The sequence below is a fragment of the Pongo abelii genome, chromosome 7, assembly GCF_028885655.2.
Source record: "Pongo abelii isolate AG06213 chromosome 7, NHGRI_mPonAbe1-v2.0_pri, whole genome shotgun sequence".
NCBI classification, from domain to species: Eukaryota; Metazoa; Chordata; class Mammalia; order Primates; family Hominidae; genus Pongo; species Pongo abelii.
Window position 1 is genome coordinate 43,585,894 of NC_071992.2, and position 24,910 is coordinate 43,610,803.

At 46.8% G+C, this 24,910-nt stretch overlaps 1 protein-coding gene and 1 long non-coding RNA gene across 7 annotated transcripts in view; one reads left to right on the forward strand and one right to left on the reverse strand.

Annotated features, from left to right (window-relative positions):
* Positions 1-513: 513 nt before the first annotated feature.
* Positions 514-23,698, forward strand: GINS4 (GINS complex subunit 4). 6 transcript variants are annotated; one of them, XM_054561505.2, is made up of 9 exons: positions 514-1,887; positions 2,675-2,789; positions 8,873-8,959; positions 9,692-9,805; positions 12,186-12,283; positions 12,424-12,512; positions 14,321-14,411; positions 21,630-21,677; positions 22,087-23,698. In XM_054561505.2, the coding sequence occupies exons 2-8, from the start codon at positions 2,694-2,696 to the stop codon at positions 21,658-21,660; spliced, it is 606 nt and encodes a 201-aa protein (XP_054417480.1). In that variant the 5' UTR covers positions 514-1,887; positions 2,675-2,693; the 3' UTR covers positions 21,661-21,677; positions 22,087-23,698. The 6 variants fall into 6 exon arrangements, with proteins under 6 accessions (XP_054417480.1, XP_054417478.1, XP_054417479.1 ...); XM_054561503.2 differs by having other exon boundaries at positions 19,400-23,698; XM_054561504.2 differs by having other exon boundaries at positions 21,630-23,698.
* LOC103891312 (uncharacterized) overlaps positions 4,632-24,910 on the reverse strand; it is a 46,422-nt gene continuing 26,143 nt past the window's right edge. The window contains exons 3-4 of the long non-coding RNA XR_008527877.2: positions 9,583-9,822; positions 4,632-6,882 (exon numbers count right to left, since the gene is read on the reverse strand). This is a non-coding gene — a long non-coding RNA (uncharacterized LOC103891312). The remainder of the gene's footprint in view (positions 6,883-9,582; positions 9,823-24,910) is intronic.

Below are 24,910 nucleotides of genomic sequence, written 5' to 3' on the forward strand. Positions count from 1 at the left end.
GTTGAAACAGACTTTGAAATGACCACCTATTTGCCACTCACAAAATTCATTTCATAAGACACAGCTGAAATGTCCCTTCCTTTTGGGAATCCCGTGCTGATATGCCCCAGCTTACATAGCCCTTTGAAAAGATGCCTACTCTCTCACTCGACTTATTCTATTGCCATTTTCATAACAGGATTGTAATCAGGCAGGTATGATCATCCTATATTAGCCAATCATTTTACTAGTCAATCAATATGACATCATAGGGCAGCTTCACAAAGAGCCCTCAGATTGATGGAGAAGAGACACTTTTAGGGAAGCCAGAAGCAATGCTTTGCACAGAAAACAAAGGACAGCAAAGAGAAAAGAATCAGCAACTCTGAGAAGAAAAATTGGATCACACAAAGATGGAAAAAATATATACATATACAGACATGGGTTTTTGTGCTTTTCCCTTCCAGAAGCTGAGTTGAAAGCATTGCCCCAAAGCAGTGATTCTCTTTTCTTTTTTCTTCTTTTTTTTGAGACGGCGTCTCGCTCTGTCGCCAGGCTGGAGTGCAGTGGCGCGATCTCGGCTCACTGCAAGCTCCGCCTCCCGGGTTCACGCCATTCTCCTGCCTCAGCCTCCCAAGTAGCTGGGACTACAGGCGCCCGCCACCACGCCCAGCTAATTTTTTGTAGTTTTAGTAGAGACGGGGTTTCACCATGTTAGCCAGGTTGGTCTCAATCTCCTGACCTCGTGATCCTCCCACCTTGGCCTCCCAAAGTTCTGGGATTACAGGCGTGAGCCACCGCGCCCGGCCCCAAAGCAGTGATTCTCAAACCTCACCCGCGTCAGGGTCACCGGGAGGGCCTGGGTCTGGTGAAATACCCCCAGTTTCTGATTCGGTGGGCCAGGGTGGGGCCTCAGAATCTGCATTTTCGCGGATTCCCAGGAGATGCTTCTGCTGGTCGTCCGATCCCAGGCTTCAAGAACCACTACCCACTTTGTGAGGCCGAGGTGGGAGGATTGCTTGGATCCTTGAGTTCGAGACCAGCCTGGCCATCACAGGGAGAACCCCTCCCCACCCCCAACCCCGCCACAATTCTATTTAAAAAAAAAAAAAAATTAAAAAATAGCTGGGCGTGGTGGCGCTGGCCTGTGGTCCCAGCTACGCCGGAGGCTGAGGTGGGAGGATCGCTTGAGCCCAGGAGGCGGAGGTTGCAGTGAGCTGTGATGGTGCCACTGCACTCCAGCCTAGGCACCAGAACGAGACCCTGTCTCAAGAAAGATAAAAAGGAATATACTGGAGATTCTGAAGGCAATGACCATAGTGACCACAGCTGAAACCCCGCAAAGACGGAGGAACCCAAAGAGCCACGAGAGCTGTGGGTGGAGGCGGCCCAGGAGGCTGCAGCGGCCTGCTTACAACAGCACACTTCTGGGTGGGACCCCTCGGGGCCGACACGGCCGCTCCCCTTGGCCGCGGTGGCGGGCGCCCCCTCCCGACGCTCCTGGGTAGTGCAACCCGGACCGCACAGCGGAGCGGCCGGCCCAGGTGGGCGGGGCCAACTCGGACCAGCCTCCCGCCTCCTCAAGTCCTTGGGTTGCTGAGACTGCGGGCCGCCACGAAGACAGTCCCCGCCCGTCGGGTGGGCGGGCCCAAGGAGACCGCCCCGCTCTTCCCTCCGCGCCTTGATCGGTCAGCGTCCCCCGTGCGCGATGACGTCGTGCCTGGGCGGAAAGTTTGCGAGAGTAGCGCGGGAGGTGAGAAGTTGGAGGGTAGGGTTCGTCCCGGCAAGGCCTTGAGCAGTTTGTTCCGCTGTCTTCCCGCTTCCTGGTGCCCCGACTGCGTCCCCACGAACTCCCCCGTCCTTACCGCCGGCTGCTGTGGAGTGCCTCGCTGTCTCCCAGGTCCCCGAGTGAGCGTCGAATGGGACTTCTGTGGCGAGGGCAGGCCTGTGTGGGTGGCACTGAGAGGGAGGAGAGGAGGGGGATGTTCGCAGTTTCCCTGCGATCCCAGGGACTTTCCTCGTCCCCGCCATCCACCTCCTTAGGCCTTTGGGGTCGCCGACTGGTCTAATGTCGCCGGGCCTTGTGGCTCTGGGAAATTAGCATTGATTAATCTTCCTAACAATTTTTGTTTTTATAGAGACAGGATCTCCCTATGTTGCCCAGGCTGGTCTCGAACTCCTGGGCTCAAGGTATCTTCCTGCCTCGGCTTCCCAAAGTGCTGGGATTACAGGCGTGAGCCCGGCCAGCTCCTAATAATGTTAAGTGCTTGCTAGGAGTCAAGCGCTGTGCTGAGCACAGGGGCTTCCCAGGTCATTGCGTCCCCAGTGCTTAGTGCCAGGCACTGAGCAGAGGCGCGATTCGTATTTGAACTAAAACGAACCCCGTCCCTGAGGACCAAGACCTCTACTGGGAAGTCAAAGAAATGAATAGTGATTGTATGGTGTGATGGGTGCTCAGCTCTTGGTGGACAGTAGTAAAGGGGAGGCTTGTTTGAGAAACGGATACCTGACCTAAGCCTTGGAGGAAGAGGCAGACACTGGAAAACTAGAGTCCCTGCGTTCTCTCACCACTTGCTAATGGACCTCTACAACCCTAGGAAACCTCAATAAACCTTTCCCTTCTCCAGATAGATGTCTATTCTTGCAAATAACTAGAAAACGCATTGCAGAGTATTGGTTCTTTCCCTCTCATTAGGTTCCTGGTTTCAGAGAAGATGACCGAAGAACTGGATTTCCTGGGACAGGACTCTGATGGCGGTAGTGAGGAAGTGGTCCTAACTCCTGCAGAGCTCATTGAAAGGTTGGAGCAGGTAAGCATCCCAGATCGAATCCCTTTGCTCCAGTTAGCCTTTTTATTTAGTTCAACTGTGAATATCAGGGATCACAAAATGAGGAAATGGAATTCGGGGCTTATTTCAGGAGAACAGGGACTGGATCTTACCATCTACATGGAAACGGGAAGCAGGAAGGACATCCTCTGTTAGAGACCTCATATCAAACACAGCATCCCCAAGTGGGGTCAGTAAGGCACAGCTTTGGGCACATTCAGTGAACAGTTCACAGAGCAAGGATCCACGTGATATTTTCAGGGACTGTAGAGGTCCCTGAACTTCTTTACCTTAGTCCCTTGAACATCTGCTGTTTCCCTGGAGAATGCCTGTTTAGCAAGAAAATGCTGAAATGCCTGTGAGGGAAAACTGGTCATATTTTTCCTTTTTCTCACATGTTTTTTCTTGAGTCATCTGCTCTCCATATGTCCACTGCTTATCTAAAATCCTTTCTGAAATATTTCTCCTGTAAGTTATAATAGCTATGACTTATTGTATATTTCCCATGTGCCAGTAACTGTGTTCTTTACACTTATATCTCATGATGCTCTGGTAACAGGAGTTCAGACTATCTGGATTTAAATCTGTTTGTGACACTCCTCTGTTATGTGATCTTAAGCAAGTTAGGGAGTTTGTCTCAAGCTGTTGCTTGACTATAAAATTGAGACAATAGGGCCGGGCACAGTGGCTCAAGCCTGTAATCCCAGCACTTTGGGAGGCTGAGGTGGGCAGATCGCCTGAGGTCCAGGAGTTCGAGACCAGCCTTACCAACACGATGAAACCCCATCTCTACTAAAAAACAAAAATTAGCCGGGTGTGGTGGCACATGCCTGTAATCCCAGCTACTCGGGAGGCTGAGGCTGGAGAATCACCTGAACCTGGGAGGCAGAGGTTGTGGTGAGCCAAGATCCCACCCACCATTGCACTCCAGCCTGGGCAACAAGAGTGAAACTCCGTCTCAAAAAAATAATAAAATAAAATTGAGATGATAATAGTGTCTATGTCCTGGAGTTTTTGATTAAATGTGGTAATTGCGTAAAGCGCTCAGCATGCTGACACGTGATAAGCACTCACTAGATGTGAGCTGTTCATAGTAAGTATCCTTATCCTCTTGCTCTAACTGCCCCATCCAGAGCTCTCTCATGTTTGTTACTTTAGTATTCTTCATTCTTCCCTGCCATACATGATATCACGAATGACAAAACCAAACTAAAATAATTTTTAAATTATACCTTATATGATAATCCTTACTATTTAGCAGTGATTCTTAATCTGTTTTTATATCACAGACCTTTTTGAGAAACTGGTAGAAACTGTGGTCTTTCATCCCAGAATAACGCACGCATGTACCCATGCAGAATTTTGCATATGACTTCCAGGGGATCAGAGATCCCCTGAAATCCACCCACAGACCTAGTTTGTGGAACAGCATTAAGAATTCCTGGTTCATTAGGAAAGGGTTCATTAAACAAAAATCAAAAGGCACATAGCATAAAAGAAAGAAGGGATACGTTCCTGGAGTGCAGTGGTGTGATTTGGTTCACTGCAGCCTCTGCCTCCCAGGTTCAAGCGATTCTCCTGCATCAGCCTCCTGAGTAGCTGGGTCTACAGGTGTGCACCACCACGCCTGGCTAATTTTTGTATTTTTAGTAGAGATGGGGTTTCACCATATTGGATTTCACTATGTTGGCCAGGCTGGTCTGGAACTCCTGATCTTGTGATCTGCCTGCCTTAGCCTCCCAAAATGCTGGGATTACAGGCATGAGCCACTGTGCCCAGCCTGTTTGTACTTCTGGATTAGAGTGAAAAGACAGGCCACCAGGCTGGGAGAAGATATTTGCAAAATATTAATATGTAGCTGACACAAGATGATTATCCACAGTACATAAACAGCTCTTTCAGACTTCCCAATACAGACTGATACCTCAGAGAAGAAGAAAACAGGATGACCAATAAGCATATGAAAAAGATGTTCAACCTTTTTAGTAATCAGGAAAATGAAAATTAAAATCATGAGATATCATTTCATATCTATCAGATTGGAAGAACTGAAAAACGTGAGCAATATAAAGTATGGCAAGAATGTAGAGCAGCTGAGCGCAGTGGCTCATGCCTGTAGTTCTAGCAACTCAGGAAGCCCAAGTGGGAGGTTCATTTGAGCCCAGGAGTTTGAGACCAGCCTGAGGATCATAGCGAGATCTTATCCCAAAAAGAAAAAATTAAGAATATAGGGCAGGCCGGGTGCGCTGGCTCACACCTGTAATCCCAGCACTTTGGGAGACCGAGGCGGGCGGATCACCTGAAGTCAGGAGTTCAAGACCATCCTGGCCAACATGGCAAAACCCCGTCTCTACTAAAAATACAAAAATTAGCCAGGCATGTTGGCACGCCTGTAATCCCAGCTACTCGGGAGGTTGAGGCAGGAGAATCTCTTAAACCCAGGAGGTGGAGATTGCAGAGAGCTGAGATCATGCCACGGCACTCCAGCCTGGGCAACAGAGCAAGACTCCTTCTCAAAAAAAAAAAAAAAGTAGAGCAATTTGCACACTTATATACTGCCGTGGGATATAAATAGGTATAATTGCTTTGGAAAATAATTTGTTATTGTCTAGTAAAGATGAAGGTGCACATACCTGCGGCCCAGTAATTCCACCCCCAGGTACATACCTAGTGAAAACTTCTGCATGTACTCTAGGAGACATCCACAGTATGTTCACACATTGCTTGCAATAGTTAAAAATGAAAATAACCTAGATAACCATAAACAAATAGCATTGAGAAAATATACCACGTACAGTGGGAATAAAACAGCAGTGAAAATGAGTAAAATAACTCCTGAAACAGCATGAATAACAGGAACATAATGTAGAATAATAACAACCATAAAATATGAGCTGCCAAAGAAACACTTTATGTAAAGTTCAAACTTGCAAAATTATTGTTCAAGGCAGAGCCACCACCCTTGGGTTATGTGGCACACTGCTATGCCACAGATGCCTCCGTGTGCACCCCTGCACCTTCTAGGACAGCCGGAGCCCCCAGGCTGGTTACTTTTTCAAGTGAGCATCATCGGGGTCCTTGAAAGGCAGCTAGAGGATGGGGCGGCGGGGGGTCTGACAGCACAGCTTCGGCTTGCCGGTGGGTAAGCTACAGTAACATCTCATGCCTGATGCTCTAGTGCAATGCCCTGAGCGCAGCCAAGGAAGTGACCCGCCACCTGCACGGCTGCCACAGCCAGATCCTGTCTCTTATGCTGTGTGGCACAGCCAAAGAGACAGCCTGACAGGGCCGCTGATGAGAATGCTCCAGGAGCATATATAGGATACCCTTTAATGCCTGTAAAAAGTGATTTAAAAGTTGTTACCTGTAGTGCAGATTTGCTCATTTTAGTGATTGTTTTAGTTTGCTAGGGCCGCAGAGCGAAGTCCCAAAGACTGGGTGGCTTAAATAGAAATTTATTTTCTTAATTCTAGAGGCTGAGGTCATAGTTGGCTTCTTCCTAGGCCTCTGCCTTGGGCTTGTAGGTGACCATATTCTCCCTGTGTCCTTGCGTGGTCTTCCCTCTCGTGTGTGTCTGTGTTAAAATTACCTTTTATCAGGACACTAGTCTTACTGGATTAGGGGCCATCCTAATGACCTCATTTTAACTTAATCACTTCTTTAAAGACCCCCATCCCCAAATACAGTCACGGTCTGAGGTCGTAGAAGTTAGGTAGATTTTTGAGGGGGGACACGCTTCAGCCCGCAGCAATAACGAACAGATTGGCATTTAGAATTTTGATCAGGGGCCAGGCACAGTGGTTCAAGCCTGTAATCCCAACACTTCTGGAGGCTAATGCAGGGGGATGTCTTGAGGCCAGGAGTTCGAAGACCACCGTAGGCAACATGGTAAAACCCCATCTTTATTAAAAAAATTCAAAAATTAGCCAGGCTTTGTGGTATGTACCTTTAGTCCCAGCTACTCTGGAGGCTGAGGCAGGAGGATCACTTAAGCCTTGGAGGTCAAGAATGCAGTGAGCCAGTATCGTGCCATTGTGTGACCAGAAACCAGATGTAGCCATTTCAAACATAAAACCTGATTTAAAAAAAAAAAAAAAAAAAGGATTGGATTTAGATACAAGTTTCTCAGTAACAATTTTGGAAAGATTTATATGAAAGTTTTATACTAATATAAACTTCCACCTAATGTTTTATACTTTGTTGTCATAATTTCATAATGTAAATGAAGTGGTCCCCAATGCTACCCCAGTGTACCAGACAAGCACTATCATTTTCTTTGAATATCCTGTCACGAACAGGTTGAGAGGTATTCTATAGAGATATGAACAAATGTAGTGAGACCATAAAGAAAATTCAACACGAAATTCAAGCTAATGATTACCGCTGAGGAGGGAGGGACACACAGGGCCTTTTTTTTTTTTTTTTTTTTTTTGAGGTGGAGTCTTGCCCTGTTGCCCTGGCTGGAGGGTAGTGGCGCAATCTCAGCTCACTGCAACCTCTGCCTCCCGGGTTCAAGCAATTCTCCTGCCTCAGCCTCCCAAGTAGCTGGGACTACAGGCATGCCACGCCTGGCTAATTTTTTGTATTTTTAGTACAGATGGGGTTTCACCATGTTAGCCAGGATGGTTTGATCTCCTGACCTCGTGATCCCCCTGCCTCGGCCTCCCAAAGTGCTGGGATTGCAGGCGTGAGCCACCGTGCCCGGCTTGTTCTTGTAGTTTTAAAAATTATTCAGTATCTGGCTGGGCTCAGTGGCTCACACCTGTAACCCCAGCACTTTGGGAGGCCAAGGCAGGTGGATCACTTGAGGTCAGGAGTTCAAGACCAGCCTGACCAACACGGTGAAACCCTGTCTCTAATAAAAATACAAAAATTAGCTGGGCATAGTGGCACATGCCTGTAATTCCAGCTACTCGGAAGGCTGAGGCAGGAGAATCGCTTGAACCCGAGAGGCAGAGGCTGCAGAGAGCTGGGATCATGCCTCTGCTCTCCCGCCTGGGCAGCAGAGTGAGACTGTGCCTCAAAAATAAATAAATAAAAATTATTCAATATTTAATAAAAATCAATCAAAAAGAAATACTGCTCCTAAGAAGCCCTCCAGAAAATATGATGTTTTCCCATGCATTATGCAGGGTTTTTTTGTTGGTTTGTCTTAGTCTGCAGGACTGTTACAGATGCTCAGGCTCTGCACAAATGCTTATGACAGTAGCCATACCCAGCATTTGGTAATGTGTCTTGACAGTGATCATGGGGAGAAACAGACACTCAAGGACATCAGAAAAAAATAAGTTGAGCCTGGTCAGCATATAATTCTGAGCTGTGCTAAAACTACATTTCCTGTAATTGAAAGATAAGTGTAGCTTTCCTCAGTCACTTAGGGATATTTCAGTTCTCTAAGCCTTGGAAGTCTCTAAAATGAACCAAACAGCTGGGCCTGAGTCATAAATTAGAGCTTTAACCTCTGGCTCCAAAACTCCATAATAGATGAGCGCCTGTTTCTATTATGATCCTGTATACTTTGGGGCCATTAGTAAATTACTCAATCTGTATTTTTTCAATCAGATGAGGATAACTATATCCATTTTCTCTGAGATACGATGATGATGAATGAAAAATATTTGTGAAGTGCTCTGAGCTTCAGGAATGAAGAGCTGTGTGGATTGATGGGTTGTTGCTTTCTCTCTAAATAGACATGGGGTGGCGCTGCCTGGGTGAAAGGAGCTGGTGGAGTAACAGTGTGCCCCGGCTGCCTGGCAAAGGCACTGTTTGAACACCAGGTGGTGTCACTCTCAGCACCAAGCGTCATACTAACTGAAGTAAGCAAGGGTTTGTATGAGTGTCAGTTGAATAGAAGGTTGTGAACACAGCCTCCCAACTAAAACAAGACACGAGAAAGCAATCGCTGAACGTAGTTTGTCTTCAAAACACCTTCAGTGTTTCCATTTGGTGGGTAGACAGTTTTCTCGCCTGCGCCATCCCTGGTTTTCACTGGACTTGGGCTGACTCACAGGGTTGTTTAGCGCTGTAGTGGGTGATGCTTGCTTTTTCTGGCATTTGTCTTTTAGGCCTGGATGAATGAAAAGTTTGCCCCTGAGCTGCTGGAGAGCAAGCCTGAGATTGTAGAATGTGTCATGGAACAGCTGGAGCACATGGTAAGAGTCGCTTGTCTCGGGTTGACAAAGGAGGAAGGTAAAAGCATTTGGTCAGCACACTGAGAGCTTGTGGTCTGATAGCAAATCTGTTTTGTTTGGCTCAACTCACAGTCCAGTTCTTTAAAAAAACATTGAATTAGTTATCTATGTTTATCAATCTTGAGAGTTCCTGTAAATATCTGGATATTGGCTTCCCATGAAAAGTCGAAAATCCTGCATTTCTGCATGAGAACAGTTGACCAGAGCAGTCCCATGAGAGCTGTCCATCCATGTACTCCCTGCTCCCTACAGCCCCTGACTACCCACCCTTCTCTTGTAGCCTCCCCACCTGGCCCCTGCAAACATTTGAGTTTGTGGTCCCTGGCCTAGATGATCTGAGCGTAAATCATTGTCAGCTTCAGAGAAGCTGTAAAATGTGGATATTTCACAGTTGCTCAGCTGGTGTTTTAATACTGGTTTTTAGACCCGATGGAAGTTTCTTCTGTGTGCTGTATTATCTCCCTTACAATCGGATTGGAGTTCTTCTGGAACCCTCTGGCTGAACAGATTCTATTCAAATGGTCATTTTCTAAAAGTAAATGACTATTGTTTATACTTTATACAATGATAAAATGAAAACTCACATGATATTTTTGTTTCCCTTGGACCGAAACATAGTCTGGGTCCTCAACGTTGCCAGTGATGATAGTTGAACATCATGTTTTTTATAAACCTTAGTTTCTCATTTAATAGGAAGAAAATCTCAGGAGAGCCAAAAGGGAGGACCTGAAGGTCAGCATCCACCAAATGGAGATGGAGAGGATCCGCTATGTCCTCAGCAGCTACTTGCGGTGTCGCCTCATGAAGGTTTGACGTGGAGATACCTGGAGGGATTGAGACAGCGCAGTCTGTAATGTAGACTGAATGTCCTGGGGAGAACTTGGGCTGGGGCCCAGGAGGGTCCAGGACCTGAAGATGCTGCTAAGAGCCCAATATCCGTGTAGCTAAAGTGTAAGGAGGGTGAGAGATTGCTCCGCGGAAGCACAGAGGAACGTGTGTTGCCCACTGCGGGGACACCGCACACATTTTTAGTCTGTTCACCTGCCGAGTGAGTGGTGCCCCCTTGCGTTACAGCATGGCGGTGCTGAAGGGAGAGTTGCTGGCATTGGTCAATAGGGAATGCTGACTAGAGGAGAAATTGTTTCCAAAATTTTGTCTGTCAGATGGCCAACGTCAGTGTCAAATGAACCAGGATGACTTACATTCACCTACAGCTTTGTGGCTATCTAACTTGCAAAAATGAAATTGCAGGCCAGGCGTGGTGGCTCACACCTGTAATCCCAGCACTTTGGGAGTCTAGGCAGGTGGATCACCTGAGGTCAGGAGTTTGAGACCAGCCTGACCAACAAGGTGAAACCCCATCTCTACTAAAAATAAAAAAATTGCCAGGCGTGGTGGCAGGTGCCTGTAGTCCCAGCTACTTGGGAGGCTGAGACAGGAGAATTGCTTGAACCCAGGAGGTGGAGGTTGCAGTGAGCCGAGATCGTGCCACTGCACTCCAGCCTGGGCGACAAAGCGAGACTCCGCCTCAAAAAAAAAAAGAAAAGAAATTGTAAAACATTCCTATTTTATAACTCTGAGAAATTCTTACTTCCTTGACATTTCTTTTCATTTGGTTCTATGTGTCTCTTTAGTTATTACAAATAAAATAAATTATCTCTTCTACATGAGAATGCTTCAGCTATCTGAAGACTGCCCACAGTCTCCTCGAAGTCTTCTCTCAGGCACACATTTTAGCCATTTGAACCATTTACTCTCCTGGTCTCTTCTCTAAAAGGGTTCTTGTTTGTCTCTATCCTTCTTAAGTTACAGTATCTTAAACTAAACACAGTATCCCAGTTGTAGTTTGACCAAGTTTGTGAAAAACAGAATGATCATTTCTCTTATTCTGGTTATTAAGCTGGTAGTAATGCCAACCACATCACATTAGCATATTTATCACATTAGCATATTGACAGGTACGCTCCCTGAGCTCATTCTTCACTCACGTGGACGCTAACCCCTTTTAAGATGATAATTACCCCATCCAGTCACTGTCCTCTACTTGTATGGCTTAGGTTTTGGCTCCTTAAGTGTCGGGCTTGATACTTATCTCTCTTAAGCTTTATCTTATTAAACTGGGCCATTTCCCTTGTCTCTGGATCCTGATCTTGTCACCTAATGTATTAGCTGTCTCTTAATACTTTATGTCACCAGCCCCCTCGTTTTTTTATTTGTTTGGTTATGGTTTTTTTTTGACGGAGTCTCACTCTGTTGCTCAGGCTGGAGTGCAGTGGCGCGATCTCAGCTCACTGCAACCTTCGCCCCCGGGTTGAAGTGATTCTGTTCCCTCAGCCTTCCAAGTAGCTGGGATTACATGCCCCTGCCACCATGCCCAGCTGATTTTTAGAGGACACAGGGTTTCACCATGTTGGCCAGGCTGATCTCAAACTCCTGACCTCAGGTGATCAACAGCCACCTCGGCCTCCCAAAGTGCTGGGATTACAGACATGAGCTACTGTGCCTGGCCCACATAAGGTTTTTGATGACATGCTTAACCAAAGCTGGTGATGACCAGCTGGGTGCAGTGGCTCACGCCTGTAATCCCAGCACTTTGGGAGGCCAAGGCAGGTGGATCACCTGAGGTCAGGAGTTTGAGACCAGCCTGGACAACATGGTGAAACCCCATCTCTACTAAAAATACAAAAATCATTTGGATGTGGTGGTGGGTGCCTGTAATCCCAGCTACTTGGGGGGCTGAGGCCGGAGAATCACTTGAACCCGAGAGTTGGAGGTTGCAGTGAGTCGAGATTGCACCACTGCATTCCAGCCTGGACAACACAATGAGACTCCATCTCAAAAAAAAAAAAAAAACCTTATGTGATTATTAATTGGACTGTGGCGAGGGTCTTTCACCAAAGACTGCCCTACAGTTTGACATCTACCCATTGAGTCAGCATTCTTTGTTCAGCCACTTAGGAGTCTCCCAATCCAAGCTGTCCCCCAGCTCCAGGTCCATAGCTTGCCTGCAAGGGTGTCTCAGAGACGTTGTCCTGTGTCTTATGATGTGCCTCTCCACCCACCCTATCCCACCTCCGGGCCACATGTCCTTCCTCGGGAGGGTTGTGTAAACCCTGTTTATGTTAACCACATCCTTCTCTTTGACTTTTGCCGATGTTTTCATGAAGATTTTGCTTTATCCTCACAGATAGAGAAGTTTTTCCCTCATGTCCTTGAGAAGGAGAAAACACGTCCTGAGGGGGAGCCTTCCAGCCTCTCGCCGGAAGAGTTGGCCTTTGCCAGAGAGTGAGTGAGTGAGCCGTTGGCGTGGGGCACCTGGCTGGTTCAGCATGAGGCCTGTCCTAGAGGCCTGCGTGCTGCTGCCTGCTAACCTTGGACGTCCATCAGCTGTGCACACCACAGTGATTTGAATCCGTGTCTTTCAGGTTCATGGCGAACACAGAGTCCTATCTGAAAAATGTCGCCTTGAAGCACATGCCCCCTAACTTACAGAAGGTGGACCTCTTTCGGGCAGGTAAACAGGACATTCTCCCTGCAGGTGGCCCACCCATCCTCAGGTGTTCCAGGGTAGGATCCTTTCTTCACTGTTTTTACCCAAATACGAAAAAATAAGTATGTAGATAAACAGAAAGAGGAAGGGTTCTAGCTAAAAACCAAAAAAATCACGGAAAGCAGATCCAATGGTAGGCATTTGAGCATTGCTTCCTTGGTCCCTGGGGTGGGCTGAGCCCCATGACTGCACTGGTGCTTGTAGACTCAGGCATGGAGCCGCGTTCACCTTTAGTAGCCATCTGCTGAGCCTCTGCGAGGTGCTGGCAGCCCCGAGTACCAGCGCTGCAGAGCCTACACCAACATTGCCCCTGCTGAGAGGGGCTGGCGGTCTTTTCATCACAGGTCCCAGAATGCACAGGGCCCATCTAGCTGGAGGGGAGGGCTGAAACGAGGCTAGGTAGACCTCCAGTGAGTCACTGTGGCCTCAGAAGAGGGAGCAGGTTGGAGGGTGTGGAGAGAGGAGGGAGGGGAGCCAGGGAAGGGGAGCTTGGCCAGAGCCCCTCCTCGGGCCTCTTCACACCGGCCCCTGAGGGCTGCTGAGCAAGGAAAGGGAGGTATAGGCAGAGCCCTCAACGTCGGATCAACCCAGCGGGGGCCCCTGGCTTACAGGATAAAGCCCATATTCCTCAGTGTTTCACAGTGTACCAGATCCAAGCAAGACCTCCTCAGGCAAAATTGCCACATCAAATCAAACGAGCTCCAGTACACCCGAGCCCTGGAAATTCATCTCTGCCCAGCCTGTGCTAGGGCTGGGGGCCACACGGCCACCCCTGCGGTGGTGGAACAGGGTCTTAGTCCCTTTGGGCTGCTCACAGTTATGGAGGCTGGGAAGTCCAGGATCCAGGCGCCCACAGATTCAGTGTCTGCCAAGAGCCTGTTCCTCATAGATGGCGCCTTCCATATGTCCTCACAGAGAAGGGAAGGGGCAAGGGGCAAGCAGACTCTCAGGCTACTTTTATAAGATCACTAATCCTAGTCTCTGTGTGTCCTAGTCCCCTCCCTCCCCCCCACTTTTTTTTTTGTTTGTTTGTTTTTTGCTTTTTATTTTTTGAGACAAGGTCTTGCTCAGTTGCCCCAGCTGGAGTACATTGATGCTGTCATAGCTCACTGCAGCCTTGAACTCCTGGGCTCAAGCGATCTTCCCACCTCAGCTTCCCAAGTAGCTGGAACTACAGGCATGTGCCACCATGCTTGGCTATTATTTTTAAAAATTTTTTGTAGAGACAGAATCTTGCTATGTTGCATAGGCTGGTCTCAAACTCCTGGCCTCAATTGATCCTCCAGCCTCAGCCTCTCAAAATGCTGAGATCACAGGCATGAGCCACTGTGCCTGGCCTATTCTCTTCTTATAAGACACCAGTCAGATTGGATTAGGGCCCACACTACTGGCCTCACTTTCACTTAATTGCCTCTTTAAAAGCCCTGTTTCCAAATACAATCCCACGCTGAAGTACTGGGGGTTAGGGCTTCAGCGTATGAATTTTGCAGGGACACAGTGTAGCCCATAACACCAGGAGCAAGTCAGACCCATACCAGACTTGTGGAACCCTGAATTGGTCATTTTGCTGAGGCTGCCTGAGGAAGACAAAAGGCCCAATCCATGTCCAGTTTCCTCCCTTGTCAGCCACTCTGTCTGCATCTTAGAAGAGTAGGAATGGGCTGGGCTCCTCTCTCAACCCTGAGTGTGCCATACCATTCTTCCCAGCAGCTTTTACTTTGTTGACTTTGTTGGCCGAGCATTTCCTAATCACATTGTTGTTTTCCTGGCAGTTCCCAAACCAGATCTAGATTCTTACGTGTTTCTGAGAGTGAGAGAACGACAAGAAAACATACTGGTAGAACCAGACACAGATGAGCAGAGGTGAGTGGCGTGCATCTTTCACAGTGGGCACGTTCCTCCCGATGGAGGGCCAGCCGAGCTCTGCAGGCAAATGTGTTTCCCTTTTTTTCAGGGACTACGTGATTGACCTGGAGAAGGGCTCACAGCACTTGATCCGATACAAAACCATTGCACCTCTGGTTGCATCTGGAGCTGTCCAGCTAATTTAAAACTAGGCATAAACAGCCAGATGTGGGGGCTCACGCCTGTAATCCCAGCACTTTGGGAGGCCAAGGCGGGCGGATCATGAGGTCAGGAGTTTGAGACCAACCGGACCAACATGGTGAAACCCCATCTTTACTAAAAATACAAAATAATTAGCCGGGTGCGGTGGTGTGCACCTGTAATCCCAGCTACTCAGGAGGCTGGGGCAGGGGAATCGCTTGAACCTGGGAGCAGGAGGTTGCAGTGAGCTGAGGTCGTGCCATTGCACTCCAGCCTGGGTGGCAGCAAGACTTTGTCTCAAAAAACAAAACAACAACAACAACAAAAAACTAGGCATAAACTCATGAGGTCAGGAGATCAAGACCATCCTGGCTAACACGGTGAAACCCCATCTCTACTAAAAATATAAAAAATTAGCCAGGCATGGTGGCGGGCCCAGCTACTCAGGAGGCTGAGGCAGGAGAATGGCGTGAACCCGGGAGCTGGAGCTTGCAGTGAGCCAAGATCGTGCCATTGCACTCTAGCCTGGGCGACAGAGCGAGACTCCATTTCCAAAAAAAAAAAAAAAACACCACACACACTAGGCGTAAACAAGAATGAAGACCTGGAACCCTAGAGAAAATACTAGAAACCCTTCATATCACGTTGTGCCTGAGGACAATAATAAAGTAGTTCACTAGGCATCAGACATTCCTCAGCAGTGCTGTGGGTCACGGGCGTGAAGAGGAGCTCGAGGCAGGATTGCTTGCGTTGCTGCATGTCCTATCTGCTGTTTTAGCCCGTGTCAGTAGATGGGGCCATTGTACTGTTTGTTCTGCACACTTGGAGCAGCAGAGGCTCTCAGCACGCCTTTTCCTTTTGTAGTATTTTCTGAGCTAAGGAAAGCCAAGCAGAAGTAGTTTATAAGAAGGCATCACTGCCTGTGATCGGGGCTGCATTTAGCCCTGACCTGATAATGGTAGGAGAGTTCATTTAGCCTTTCTGCTGGGAAGATTGTAAATAGATTAAAGAAAACAGCTGTGGCCTTCTCCCGTCATACATCATTAGACTGTGTAAACTAACATTTTAGAACCTCTGATATTGGGCTTAAAACCAATTTCTGTCATGCTTAACTGAAAAGCACCTCTAAACCAATAAACCATTATTAAATTTCCATTCTGCGGCAGAAGGCACCTCTGGACAGCTCCCGGCTTGTAGTCTAATGAAGTATGTGCTCCCTGCTGTTAACCTGCAGCCCTCCCCAACTCTCTAGCAGCTTTGCCAAGTCAGCCTCCGGGCCATCTGGCTGTCCTTGGCCAAGGCACTGTTAACAGAGTGACGTTAACCATCTTGTATTGTGACCTGTGGCCGCTTTTCTGGTTTAAGTTCTTCACATTTTCAAGAGGAATGGGAGAAATTAATGTGCGTGCAGAGTCTCAGTGATGCCGGAAGGAAGGATGTATAGGCAGTGAATGAATGATCTTTACTTGAAATGCTATAAAAAGCAACCTGCATTCCAGTCTTTTCTTCCTGGATGAAGTTGGCAGATTTCCATTTGCAGGGTATGGGCTGCGAGAGTAATCAGGGTAACATTGCTGTCATTTCCAAGAGAAATCAGTAGGGGAAAGCAAGGGAGGTCTTTTTTTTTTTTCTTTTTTCTTTTTCGAGATGGAGTTTCCCTCTTGTTGCCCAGGCTGGAGTGGCAGTGGTGTGAACACGGCTCACTGCAGCCTCCACCTCCTGGGTTCAAGAGATTCTCCTGCCCCAGCCTCCCGAGTAGCTGGTATTATAGGTGCGCACCACCACACCCGACTAATTTTTTGTATTTTTAGCAGAGATGGGGTTTCACGATGTTGGCCAAGCTGGTCTCGAGCTCCTGACCCCAGGTGATCCACCCACCTCGGCCTCCCAAAGTGCTGGAATTATAGGCGTGAGCCACTGCGCACAGCCTGGGGAGGTTTTATTTCTTGACAAAGCTATTTGATACTCGTGCAGTCCCTGGAGGGTCTCATTGGAGAGACAACATTTAGGCTGAGACTGATTAACAGGAGGCAGCTGCAGTGCAGAGGTCAAAAGGGAGGGTGTTCCAGGCAGAGAAAACAGCCCTGAGGCAGAAACAAGCTCTGCTTGAGGTCAGCCTGGCTAGAAAGCCCAACTCAAAATAGAAAGTAGTACATGATAAGGTCTGAGGCAGGCTGGACCCAGATCTTACAGGACCTTGTTAATAAGGATCCCATTTGGTCCCCCACAGTCCTGAGAAGTGGGCAGGGCTGTGGCAAACAGCAGGTATTTAGTGGTAAGCCTGAGATCAGAACCCAAGTCTGCATTTCCTGGTCACGTTCTCCCTGTAGTGCTAAGCCCAGAGACCTGAGCCGTTACCTAGAACAGTGCTTCCTAAGCCTTAATGTGCATACCCATTGCCTGGAGCTCGCCTTAAGATGTAGGTTCTGCCTGAAGCCCAAGTTCATTTAGTATGTCATGGTTAATTCAGAGTAAAATCAAGAGTTAGTACCTGATTTATACTTGTTATATAAAGAAAGAGACATCTTAACTTCACTGTATGATCATTTTGTCACTTTTCAAAAGCACTTAATTCCCGTTCAATTGAAAATGTTTCAAGAACAAACCTATTTGGTCATTTTATTGACATTGCACATTTGTATATGAATAAATTTTTGCAAATTAAAAAAAAAAAAAGATGTAGGTTCTGAAACAGGGTGAGGTCCAGGATCCTGCCTTTCTAAGGAGCTCCCACATTGTGCAGTTGCTGCTGGCCCGGGGACCACATTGAGTGACGGCTCTATGTCCTCATGCTTCCAGCTGCTGCCCTGTACATGTCCGACTGCACGGAGCACTTTACATCCTCTAAAGCCACAGTAAATTGCTCCATTTCCTAAGTTACCTCTTCAAGAGAAGACTGGTTTTGATATGTCATTTTTAAATAAAGGAGAAGTTGAATTTCAAAACCAAGTGGAACAGGAAATGATGTGACTTGGTTGACATTGATTTTAACATTTGGTTCATGGTGAGTGTTTTGCTTTATTGTTAAAAACTCACCGCTAAAAGCATGACAGAACATTTTATCAAATGATGGCATCATCCTTTACCGTAAGTTTGCCCCTCGCGAGACAGCTCTTCCTGGAGACATGCTTGCAGGCCCCTATGTGGGTTTTCCCACCGCAGTCATCATCCGTCATCTGTGACCTTGCTGCGTTTACTCCATGCTCACACCCCAGCAGCTCACCTGGCTTTGGCATCGCCCTCAGAGGCATCAAACTTCCCCTGCTGCGATGTACAAGAGTTAGCCAGGAAGCTTGCAGAGTGCTTTGGTTTTGTTTTTGTTTTTTTGAGATGTCGCTCTGGCTGGAGTGCAGTGGTACAATCTCAGCTCACTGCAACCTCCGCCTCCTGGGTTCAAGCGTTTCTCCTGCCTCAGCCTCCCAAGTAGCTGGGATTACAGGTGCACACCATGACACCCAGCTAATTTTTGTATTTTTAGTAGAGATAGGGTTTCACCATGTTGGCCAGCCTGGTTTTGAACTCCTGACCTCAAATGATCTGCCTGCCTTGGCCTCCCAAAGTGCTGGGATTACAGGTGTGAGCCACCATGCCCAGCTGCAGAGTGCATTTTTAAGCAAACACATCGTATGTCAATTCTTCATATAGTGTTCTTTAAGTAATTTATCTTGGGAAGCCAAATATCCCATTTAGAATTCTATAAGAACTGATTTTTCAAATGTGTCTAATCAACTAGCTATGAAAGCCCTCTCATTATATTGTCCAAAAAACCTTTGTTTTTTAAAAAAGCAAAATCAGTATTCTGTACTTATTTAACAGATTTGGTTTCAAATAGCTTGGCTATTTCCGAAAAATCGGATATTCATTCTATGGCTAAGAAACAACTACTAGGTGTATTCAAAGAGATGTACCGGCCCAGGCTTGGTGGCTTACACCTGTAATCCCAGCAACTTTGGGAGGCCAAGGTGGAAGGATCGCTTGAGCCCAGGAGTTCCAAACCAGCCTGGGCAACATAGTGAGACTCTGTCTCTACAGAGAATAAAACAATTAGCCTGGCATGTTGATGTGCATCTGTAGTCCCAGCTGTTTGAGAGGCTGAGATAGGAGGATTGCTTGAGCCCAAGAGGTTGAGGCTGCAGTGAGCTATGATTGCACCACTGCAATCCAGTCTGAGTGACAGAGCAAGACTCTATCTCAAATATATGTGTGTATACATACATATATATATATATATATATGAGATTCTTTTTTTTTTCTTTTTTTCTTTTTTTTTTTGAGATGGAGTCTTACTCTGTCACCCAGGCTGGAGTGCAGTGGCACGATCTCAGCTCACTGCAACCTCCGTCTCCCGGGTTCAAGTGATTCTCCTGCCTCAGCCTCCCAAGTAGCTGGGACTACAGGTGCGTGCCACCATGCCCGGCTAATTTTTTGTATTTTTAGTAGAGACGGGGTTTCACCGTGTTAGCCAAGATGGTCTTGATCTCCTGACCTCGTGATCTGCCCACCTTGGACTCCCAAGTGCTGGGATTACAGGTGTGAACCACCACGCCTGGCCGTATATATAGGATATTCTGCAGGCAATGAGAATATTTAATTTACCAAATTTACTATGCATGAAGCTCTTTTGGTTTTTGTTTTTGAGACAGAGTCTTGCTCTGTTGCCCAGCCTGGAGCGCAATGTCACAATCTTGGCTCACTGCAATCTCCACCTTCCGTGTTCAAGCAATTCTCCTGCCTCAGCTTCCTGAGTAGCTGGGATTAAAGGCACCTGCCACCACATCCAGCTAATTTTTTTTTTTTTTTTCCAGGAGATATGGGGTTTCACCATGCTGGCCAGGCTGGTCTCGAACTCCCGACCTCAGGTGATCCGCCCGCCTCAGCCTCCCAAAGTGCTGGGATTACAGGTGTGAGCTACCGTGCCTGGCCACATCAAGCTGTTTTTAAAGTAGATTAACTTGTAAATCTCCACAACATACCTATGCAAGGAAAAATTTGAGATTTTGGAATAGGCAAAACATTACTGGCTATCCTTTCAATGTAATGCTTGATCCCTGTGTGCTGTGTGCCCATGTCTTTAAATTTTACAACTCTGTAGAGGTACAAGTTGATTTATAGAAAACATAATGATGTGAATATTTCCTGTCTTGCTATGCAAATGATTCCTGCCCATGGCAATATAAGTGAATTTTGTCCTGTTGAGAATAAGTCAAACCCCCATTTGATTGGATGTTTTTTGTTTTGTTTTAATTTCGGTGGGACATAGTCTCGCCCTGTTTCCCAGGCTGGAGTGCAGTGGCAATCTCAGCTCACTGCAACCTTTGCCTCCCGGGTTCTAGTGATTCTCCTGCCTCAGCCTCCCCAATAGCTGGGACTACAGGCATGTGCCACCACACCTGGCTAATTTTTGTATTTTTAGTGGAGACGGGGGTTCGCCATGTTAGCCAGGCTAGTCTCGAATTCCTGGCCTGAAGTGATCCACCTGCCTTGGCTCCCAAAGTGCTGGGATTACAGGCATGAGCCATGGCATCTGGTGAGCTTTGATACCAGACTCCTTTGCTGAAGGCCACATCACTTCTAAGTAGAGATGTGATCAAACCCCAGTGAGGCCAGGGCACCTGAGTCCATCCTTTTCTTCTTACTGTAATCTTTCTTTCCACAAAAGAAAAGAAGATCCAAAAATGTTTTCAGCAACAATAGCTTCCTGGAATAAGTTCTCATATTCGAAAAAGACTCATTTGAGGGAATAACCACTACCATTCACATTGCTTTAGAGGAGGTGGCATTTTTCTCAACATAGCTTTCTGTTTTAACCAGGTCCTATTCTACGTAACACAATGCTGACAAATTCTGCCTAGCTTGTTAAGACAAAGAAAACCACTCGAAGTAAAGTCAGCACACAATTACCTAGGTCTTGCTTCTTGTCCAGTTCTATTAGTTTCTATGGAAATAAAAATAAAAGTAAATGACTATTTTTGCCTCTAAGGAATTTACAATTAATCCTGAGAAGATGTCTTAAGTGTAAACCTAAAAGTATGGGATTCTTTGGCTCAAAAAAAAATGTTCCTAACGGCCAGGCCTAGGGTTAAGAGGAAGTTATTTTCTTGGGTCCAGAGATTTGCATATGAATGTTTTAAGCCTCTTAAAGTGACTTAAAACAACTTAGGACCCAAAGTTGTTGCCAGCTCAAATGTAAATGTTTTTAAACTTCAAATTGCTGCTTCTGTTATCACTGAACCTATAATTTTCCTTAAACAGAATTCTGACCATTTCATTGCCTCTTAAAAAGCTTCAGTGGGCCGGGCACAGTGGCTCACAGCTGTAATCTCAGCACTTTGGAAGGCAGAGGCGGAGGATTACCTGAAGTCAGGAGTTCAAGACCAGCCTGGCCAATATGGTAAAACCCCATCTCTACTAAAAATACGAAAATTAGCTGGGCATGGTGTCAGGTGACTGTAATCCCAGCTACTTGGGAGGCTGAGGCAGGAGAATCACTTGAACCCGGGAGGCGGAGGTTTCAGTGAGCCGAGATCTCGCCATTGCACTCCAGCCTGGGCAAAAAGAGCGAAACTCCCTCTGAAAAAAAAAAGCTTCATTGGTTACTCATTGCCTACAGAAAAGGAAACAGTAAAGGAGATTAATATTTATCTGTGTCTTGGACAATAGGCAAATTGCTTTCCACGAATTATCTTATTTAATCCTCATAACGACCCTATGAGATAAGCGCCAGCTCACCACGGTACCCCAGCTTCCTGGTCAAATTGTCGTCTTTCCCTAAATAGTTTATGATCTTTTTTTTAATACCTACAGTTTTACTATTTTATCTTTATTAAAATCCCACCAAATTCTTTGGGGAATTAAGTAAGGTGTGCAAGTTTTCATATAAGAAACACTGGAGTGATTTGGGCACACACAGCTTTCTGGTCGGCCTGCAATCTCACTTCCAGAATAGGTCATGAAAATAATAGTGAGAAATGGCCTCTCCCACACCCAGCTTCACGTGTTAAAGCGTGTGCTGTCCACTCCCACTTCTGTTTGCAGACATTGCTGCCCTCAACCTCCGGACGAGTGATTTGGTCCTCAATCCAGGTGAGACTGTAGCAGGCCTGCTTTGTTTGTGTAGAAGATCATCAACTTTGCCATCTTCTGGCATCTGAAGTTTTCTGATCTCCAGTCAACAACATAACATGTGTACCCCTTTGGGTCCTCTTTAGAGAGCTCATGGGTAGGCTGCTGCCCACACTCTTGTCAACAGTTTAACAACTAACACGAGAGAGCCGAAGGGCTGTTACTTCAGTCCATTTCTCTTGGTTCTCCAACTTTTTTTTTTGAGACAGAGTCTCGCTCTGTCGCCCAGGCTAGGGTGCAGTGGCATGATCTTGGCTCATGGCAACATCTGCCTCCCGGAGTCGGGGCGATTCTCCTGACTCAGCCTCCAGAGTAGCTGGGACTACAGGCGCACACCACAACGCCCAGCTAATTTTTGTATTTTTTGTAGATATGGATGGGGTCTCACCATGATGCCCACACTGATCTCGAACTCCTGAGCTCAGGCAATCCACCCACCTTAGCCTCCCAAAGTGCTAGGATTATAGGCATGAGCCACCACTCCCAGCCATCCAACTTTTACTTCTGTATCAAACTGGATCCCATAAGTCAGTATTTCTGGATGAATGTATTAGTTCTTTGCTTTTAGCAAAGAGACAGCCATGTGAAAAACATTTCCATGTTTTCTGAAAATTAGAACTGAAGGCATTATCTATTACATATCCATTGTTTCTATATAAGAATCCCTGTAATAGATTTTTCTCAGAATTTAGTGCAAGTAAAAGTTTATATCTTCAAACTTTATGGTTCATTTTATCAGACAAATGAGTCCTATCTGTTCCCCTTCCCAGCCTTCCTACCAGGAACTCAGAGCCACTTTGTATGCCCCCACCTCCCTCTCAGCTTCCTTGTGTCTTTCCTTAAATAGTTTCCGATCTCCTTATGATACCTACAGTTTCAATCTTCTATTTTGCCTTAATTTTAAAAGCTACCCCAAATTTGGGGAAGAATTACATAAAAGATATGTAAGTAAATACTAGTAACTTGGATATATATTAGTAGTAGCCTGAAGTTCCCACTTTTTAAAACATGTATGGGAATGAGTGATTTATAAGCCATTTGACAGCATATGAATTCCTAAGTAGGAAAATTCATAAGCAAAAGTGGTAATGAAGGCAGGAGGTGTAGTGTCCTCTCACTCCAGCACTTGTTTAAAAAGAGTGGCCAGGTCAGGTAAGTGACCCAGTAACAACAGCAGGTGCCAGGTATAACTCAATTCTCTTTAGTCAACAAACAGGTAGGCTGGCTGGGTGCGGTGCCTCACGCCTGTAATCCCAGCACTTTGAGAGGCCGAGGCAGGCAGATCACTTGAGGTCAGGAGTTCGAGACCAGCCTGACCAACATGGTGAAACCCCATCTCTACTAAAAATACAAAAAAAAATTAGCTGGGCATGGTGGCGGGTGCCTGTAATTCCAGCTTCTCGGGAGGCTGAGGCAGGAGAATTGCTTGAACTCAGGAGATGAAGGTTGCAGGTGAGCCGAGATCATGCCACTGCACTCCAGCCTGGATGACAGAGTGAGACTGCATCTCAAAAAAAAAAAAAAGGTGGGGTTAGACATTGTGGTATGTGCTGCACATTCAGAGAAGAAAGCCCCTGTCTTAAAGCAGCTTACAGTCTAGAGAGGGAGACCAACAAAAACCAACTCACAGCATACTATGCTTGTATAAAGGTAGGAATGGGCAGGGCACAGTGGCACACTTCTGTAATCCCAGCACTTTGGGGGGCCAAGGTAGAAAGATTGTTTCAGCCCAGGAGTTCTAGACCAGCCTAGGCAACACAGCAAAACCTCATCTCTACCAAAAATACTAAAGCCAGGTGTGGTGGCATGTGCCTGTAGTCCCAGCTACTCAGGAGGCTGGGGTGGGAGGATGGTTTGTTTGAGCCCAACAGGAGGACATTGCAGTGAGCCAAGATGACACTATTGCACTCCAACCTAGGCAACAGAGCTAGACCATGCCTCAAAAAAAAAAAGAAAAATAGAAAAAAAATGAATGAACGGGGCATTATGAAAAAACACAGGAAGAACTCAAAAGACTGGAAGAGTCCTGAAATCTTCCCAGAAGAGGTGGTACCCAAGCCAAGACTTGAAACACTGGAGAGCTGAGCCAGGCTGAGGAGGGAAGAGAGGATGGCTGCTGGAGGCAGAAAGGTCATGTGCAAAGGCACAGAAGCCACAGGGTGGATTCAGTACTCTGGAAACTCCCAGGAGTTGGGCATGGCAGGTGCATCAGACAAGATTCGGGGATGGGAGGAGAGGCAGTTTCCCGTCTTGGAGGAGTTTTATAGGAGTCTCATGGGAGACAGGTTTTCAGACAAAAGTCTTCAGGAGTCTGATTTGTCATGCTAAAATGTAAATATGAATTTTGCATGAAAACATTTAGAAGCCTCTGAAAGACTTTAATATTTGATATAATCAGTTTTTTTGTTTGTTTGTTTTTTGTGGGGGGGACAGAGTTTTGCTCTTGTTCCCCAGGCTGAAGTGCAGTGTCACAATCTTGGCTCACTGCAACCTCCGCCTCCCAGATTCAAGTGATTCTCCTGCCTCAGCCTCCCGAGTAGCTGGGATTACAGGCATGCACCACCACGCGCGGCTAAGTTTTGTAGTTTTAGTAGAGATGGGATTTCACCATTTTGGTGAGGCTGGTCTCAAACTCCTGACCTCAGGTGATCTGCCTGCCTCAGCCTCCCAAATGGCATGAGCCATTGCACCCACCTGATAGAATCCGTTTTACATTTTTATTTTATGTATTTATTATTTATTATTATTATTACTTTTTTTTTTTTTTTTTGAGGCAGTCTTGCTCTGTCACCCAGGCTGGAGTGCAGTGGCACAATCTTGACTCACTGCAACCTCCGCCTCCCAGGTTCAAGCAATTCTCATGCCTCAGCCTCTGGAGTAGCTGGAACTATAGGCACGTGCCACCACACCCAGCTAATTTTTGTATTTTAGCAGAGACGGGGTTTGTCTATGTTGGCCGGGCTGGTCTCGAATTCCTGACCTCAAGTGATCCGCCTGCCTTGGCTTCCCAAAGTGCTGGGATTACAGGCATGAGCCAGCACACCCAGCCCAGTTTTACGTTTTTAGAAATCCAATGCACAGAGAAATCCTTCTGGTGACTGTGGAGAATGGAGGTCACACTGGAGGGTTAGGAGCCAGGGCTGTGCGGGCAAATCCAAGCCAGAAGGAATGAGGGCCTTGTAGTACATGCAGGA